This window comes from Sitophilus oryzae, unplaced genomic scaffold (genome assembly GCF_002938485.1).
Source record: "Sitophilus oryzae breed Bouriz unplaced genomic scaffold, Soryzae_2.0 scaffold_910_pilon_pilon, whole genome shotgun sequence".
NCBI classification, from domain to species: Eukaryota; Metazoa; Arthropoda; class Insecta; order Coleoptera; family Curculionidae; genus Sitophilus; species Sitophilus oryzae.
In genome coordinates, this window is record NW_022147540.1 from 1,273,963 (window position 1) to 1,279,565 (window position 5,603).

The 5,603-nt window shown below is 33.0% G+C and overlaps 1 protein-coding gene across 1 annotated transcript; it reads left to right on the forward strand.

Moving 5' to 3' along the window:
• Positions 1–2,266: 2,266 nt before the first annotated feature.
• LOC115890747 lies at positions 2,267–4,429 on the forward strand. Its single transcript, XM_030911070.1, has 2 exons — positions 2,267–2,540; positions 3,342–4,429. Exons 1-2 carry the CDS (start codon positions 2,267–2,269, stop codon positions 4,427–4,429), a joined length of 1,362 nt encoding a protein of 453 aa, XP_030766930.1.
• Positions 4,430–5,603: the final 1,174 nt, after the last annotated feature.

Consider the following 5,603-nt stretch of genomic DNA (forward strand, 5'->3'; position numbering starts at 1 on the left):
GAATATCCATTACACTCAGCTACATTCCTAATGTAATCTCTTTCTATTTTATATCTTTCGTTGGAAAGTGGAAAACTAAGTATTCTATGAACTAAGAAATTTAAACTAGCCATTTTATGTTCAATACTATGATATGATTCATTAGGAATATATCTGCGTGTAGTGGTATTTTTTCTATAGATATCAAATTCCAGGCAATTATTAGTATTTCTAATAACTAATACATCTAGAAATGGTAATCTGTCGTTGTTGGATTCTATCCCTTCCTCCCATCCTTTACCCGAAAAACCTTAGTGGGTACGTAGCCGTAGTCGAGTACGTAGCGTGACGAGAGAGAGACAAGATCGGCCGGGTATACAGTGTACACCTCCAAGCGCGCGCTATCCTCAAGTGTTTTGTTCAAGCAAAAAATCAACAGGTACGAGTCCAGAACGGGAATAAAGGTGAGTGCCCACAGTCCTGATACATTAACTCACCTTAATGAACTGAGCCCCTTAATTCTCGCCCGTAACATTGGTCCTTCCGCCGCAGATCCCTTTCTGAACTACATACATATTTTACTTATACTCAATTAAATTGATTATCATAATTAATTTCTCAAAATTATCTAAATATCATTAATATTTTTGTAATATATTATTTTAAATATATTCAATAAAATAAATTCTGGAACAAAATCTATATTTATCTTCTCTTTTAACGCAGTAAAAAAGGTAGTACATTTTTTGTCACTGGTTCCACTGGCCAGGAATTTGCCACCGACCGATCGATTTTTTAAATTGCCGTACCGGTGTTAAAAGCGATATCTAGCGCTGTTTCGCGATACTGGTCCGGATATATCTTTTTACGCTCAAATTTATCGATACGCATTTAGTCTCAACTCTAGTCTGTTCTCTCTCTTAATAATTTAATTTTTAATTAATAAATACACTCAATTAATACGAATACCTTAGTAAAAATAATAATTATTTTCTCTCATATCATATTTTATTGTAGAATATATCATTCTTACTCTCTCTCTCTCACACACACACGCACATACACTCTCTCAGTTAATTATTCTATTTCTCTCTTATTCTCTTAATTAATTACTCTCTCTCTCTCTCTCTCTCTCTCTCTCTCTCTCTCTCTCTCTCTCAGTTAATTATTATATTCTATAATATTTTATTTTCTCACCTTATAAGGTGTAAAAATATAATAATTATTTTCTCATATAATATTCTATTGTAGAATATATCATTCTCTCTCTCTCTCTCTCTCTCTCTCAGTTAATTATTATATTCTATAATATTTTATTTTCTCACCTTATAAGGTGAAAATATAATAATTATTTTCTCATATAATATTCTATTGTAGAATATATCATTCTCTCTCTCTCTCTCTCTCAGTTAATTATTATATTCTATAATATTTTATTTTCTCACCTTATAAGGTGAAAATATAATAATTATTTTCTCATATAATATTCTATTGTAGAATATATCATTCTCTCTCTCTCTCTCTCTCAGTTAATTATTATATTCTATAATATTTTATTTTCTCACCTTATAAGGTGAAAATATAATAATTATTTTCTCATATAATATTCTATTGTAGAATATATCATTCTCTCTCTCTCTCTCTCAGTTAATTATTATATTCTATAATATTTTATTTTCTCACCTTATAAAGTAAAAATATAATAATTATTTTCTCATATAATATTTTATTGTAGAATATCTCTCTCTCTCTCTCTCTCTCTCAGTTAATTATTATATTCTATAATATTTTATTTTCTCACTTTATAGCATTCCATTTCTCTCTTACGCTCTAATTAATTATTATACTCATTTTTCGCTATGTCTGCAGACGCTCGCAAATTAAAAACTCTTATAGCTCAACGCTCTGTAGAACTTACTAAAATTAAAGAACTTAAAAAATCCGCTGATCAAGCTCTTGAAGATCCAAATTTTCACCCTAACTTTAGATGTAGAGCAAAACACTTAGAAGATATTTATAAAACTTTTGATAAGATTCATAATAATATAATTTTATTAGTTTCCGCACAGGATAATGGCGATATTGATCCTCATGTCAAAATTCAAACTGAATTTAATGATTATTATTTTCACATTGAAGCATTATTCACAAATTTATTTCCGCAAACGAAATCGGAGCTGGATACTACACAATTACAAAACACTACTGCTCAATGTTCGTAAAACTTCCTAAAATTGAGGTACCCCATTTTGATGGTGAATTTAAACATTGGCAAACATTTATCGATATGTTTGATTCTCTTATACACTGTAACTCGTCTCTTAGTGATATATCGAAATACAACTATCTAGTGAGTTTCTTACGAGGTCCTCCTTTAGCTTTGGTATCTAGTACTCCACTTGCCAATCAAAATTATAATATAGCATATCAAGCCTTAAAAAATAAGTACGATAAGAAACGTTTGATTGCAAAAGCTCACTGGCAGGCTCTAGAAAATATTAAGCCCATCTCTAACGAAAATAATCATGAAGCTCTAAGAAATATGATTGATATTTATACTCGTAATATTACAATTTTAAATAACTTGGGTTTTCCCACAGAGAGCTGGAGTTTTGTGCTATTTAATATGATTTATGATAGACTTCCAGAAATTTTGCAAACTAATTTTGAACTGGAATGTGGCTCTGTTTTATCACAAGATATGCTATACCTCAAATCATACGATACACTCATTGAATTTTTAGAAAAACAATGTTCAGCTAAAGATACAATCTCTCTAACTAAATCGTTTTCTCATTTTAATAAAAATAGTAATTATGACAAAACTAAAACGAAGTATTCACAAAAAAGTTATAAAAATAAACCTACCTCTTCCTTTGTTGTCAACACTCAGTTGAAACAAAATTTAACTTGTCAAGTTTGTAACAAGGATCATTTTATTTATAACTGTCCAGATTTTATTGCTTTTACTCCAAAACAGAGATATGATTTAATTAAATCCCGAAGTTGGTGCTCAAACTGTCTCGGCACTAGACATTCTTCTAAGAGTTGTAATTCTCGTTCCTCATGCCGAACTTGTGGCAAAAAACATCATTCGCTTTTACATTTCGAAGGTCAAATAACAACTCCTGTAAACGTTCCTCCATCCACTTCATCGCAAACTCTTCCAGTTCTGCAAGCAAGCAGCTCTATCTCAGAAGTTGTATCTACAAATTTATTTGCAAAACATAAGAATAAAGCTCTTCTTTCTACAGCATTAATCAATGTTCAAGATGCGTGGGGTAATTTTCATGTAATACGCGCTGTAATTGACAGTGGAAGTGAAAGTCACTTTATTTCAAAATCTTGTTTTAATAAATTAGGTTTATCTAAATTTTTCCTCCCCATCCAATTGTGTGGCATCGGGAAAAATATTTCCAAAGGTTCTCACGGTGTTAGATGCAACATTAAACCTATTGGAAAGTCTGATCCGATCTACTCCTTGGAGTTTATTATATTAAACGAAATTAGTGATAATTTACCGATTAATTCTCTTCCCGTTGAACAGTTCTCAAAGTTTTCTCAATTGCCCTTAGCTGATCCCAACTTTCACCTCTCTAAACCCGTAGATATACTTTTGGGTGCAGATATTTATGGTTTCTTGATAACAGGAAACAAACTCCTCTCAGATCCAGATCAACCCGTCGCTTTAGAAACTATATTTGGATGGATAATTACAGGAAGAGTTAAAACATCTAGTGTTTCACTCTCTGTAAACTCATACTTTCTTACCTCTTATGCTTCCTTGGATCAATCACTTCAAAGATTCTGGGAGTTAGAGGACGTTCCACAATCCTCGACGCTTTCTTCAGATGAAAAGCTTGCCGAAGAACACTTTTGTAAAACATTTTCACGCACTCTTTCTGGACGTTATAAAGTATCTTTACCATTTAAAACTTTGGAACCGATCTTTGAAGGTTCTAGAGATGTCGCCCTTCGTAGATTTTTCTCGCTCGAAAAACGATTGCTTCGAAACCCCCAATTGTATTCTCAATATTCTAATTACATGCGTGAATATTTAGATTCTCAATATATGATTGCCGTGCAAAATCCTTCTCCCAACGCTCATTCTTATTATCTGCCTCATCATTGCGTAATCCGACCAGATAGTCTCACGACCAAACTTAGAGTTGTCTTTGATGCTTCCGCTCGAGATTACACAAATAAATCTTTGAATGACACTCTCTTAACTGGGCCAAAATTACAGTCAGATATTTTATCTATTTTACTTCGATTTAGATCTCATTTGATTGTATTTGCTAGCGATATTAAACAAATGTTTTGTCAAATTCTTGTTAATGAAAATCATACTGAATACCTCAAAATTTTATGGCGATTTAACGCTAATGAGCCCATTCAAGAATACAAACTTACTCGCGTTACTTTTGGTTTAAGCTGTAGCCCATTTTAGCCATTCGAGTTATAAAACAAATTGCTTTAGAAAATTTAGTAAAATATCCCGAAGCATCAAAGATTTTAGATATGGATACGTATGTCGATGATATTATATCTGGTTGCGATTCTCTTTCTCTTGCTATAAAAATTCAACGCGATCTCATTTCTATACTCAAACACAGCGGTTTTGAACTTAGAAAATGGACTTCGAATAGCTCAGATTTTTTCTTTCAGTTATCTCCAAATGAATGCAAAATGGATTCTTCTCTCTCTTTAAATATAAATTCTCTTTCTTCCTCTAAAGTTCTAGGACTAAACTGGAATCCCTCTACAGATGAATTTTCTTTGATTCACCAGCGTTGTCCTTGACAAACAAAATCTGTAACAAACGCAATATTCTTTCACAACTCGCAAGCATATTCGATCCCTGTGGCATGTTGGTTCCTCTCACTCTTCACCTAAAACTGATTCTACAAGATTTGTGGAAGTTAGGTATAAATTGGGATGATCCTGCTCCCAATAACATTGCTACTTCTTGGTATCAACTCGTTCAAGAATTACCTTGTATTTTCTCTCTCAAAGTTCCTCGATATTTTCTCACTCTCAAATATTTATCCCTGGAAGTACATGGTTTTGTGATGCTAGTGAAAAAGGCTATTGTGCAGTAATTTATTTTAGGATAATTCTTCCAGATAACTCTGTAAAACAAATTTTGTCTGCGCTAAAGGCAAAGTAGCTCCACTCAAAAAATCTCAATTCCAAGACTGGAACTCTGTGCAGCCTTACTTCTGACCAGGTTAATTGATTTCGTTAGAACTTCTCTTTCTAATAAACTTATTAATGTTAGTACGATTGCATGGTCCGACTCGATGGTTGTTTTGCATTGGCTTAAAAGTGAACCATATAAGTGGAACACCTTTGTAAGCAATCGAGTTTCCCAAATTCAAGAGAAATTACCTCCTTCTTGTTGGCGTCATGTAGTCTCCAAAGACAACCCCGCTGATCCAGGTTCTCGTGGTCTTCAACCTAGCGAGTTACTCGACAATGCCTTATGGTGGGCGGGACCTCCATGGCTAAGCCAACCGGAATCTTATTGGCCGCAATCAATTTTTACTTTCCCTGAAATTGAAGAACAACAACGAAAAGTTATATTGACATGTACTTCACAGCCCTCATTGTTTGATACTCTC

Excerpts from the sequence above, each read along its gene's own strand:
- LOC115890747 (XM_030911070.1), top strand. The coding sequence starts at position 2,267 with ATGTTTGATTCTCTTATACACTGTAACTCGTCTCTTAGTGATATATCG. Across the intron at positions 2,541-3,341 it reads TATGATTGATATTTATACTC|GTTTATCTAAATTTTTCCTC; the intron begins GTAATATTACAA and ends TTAATAAATTAG.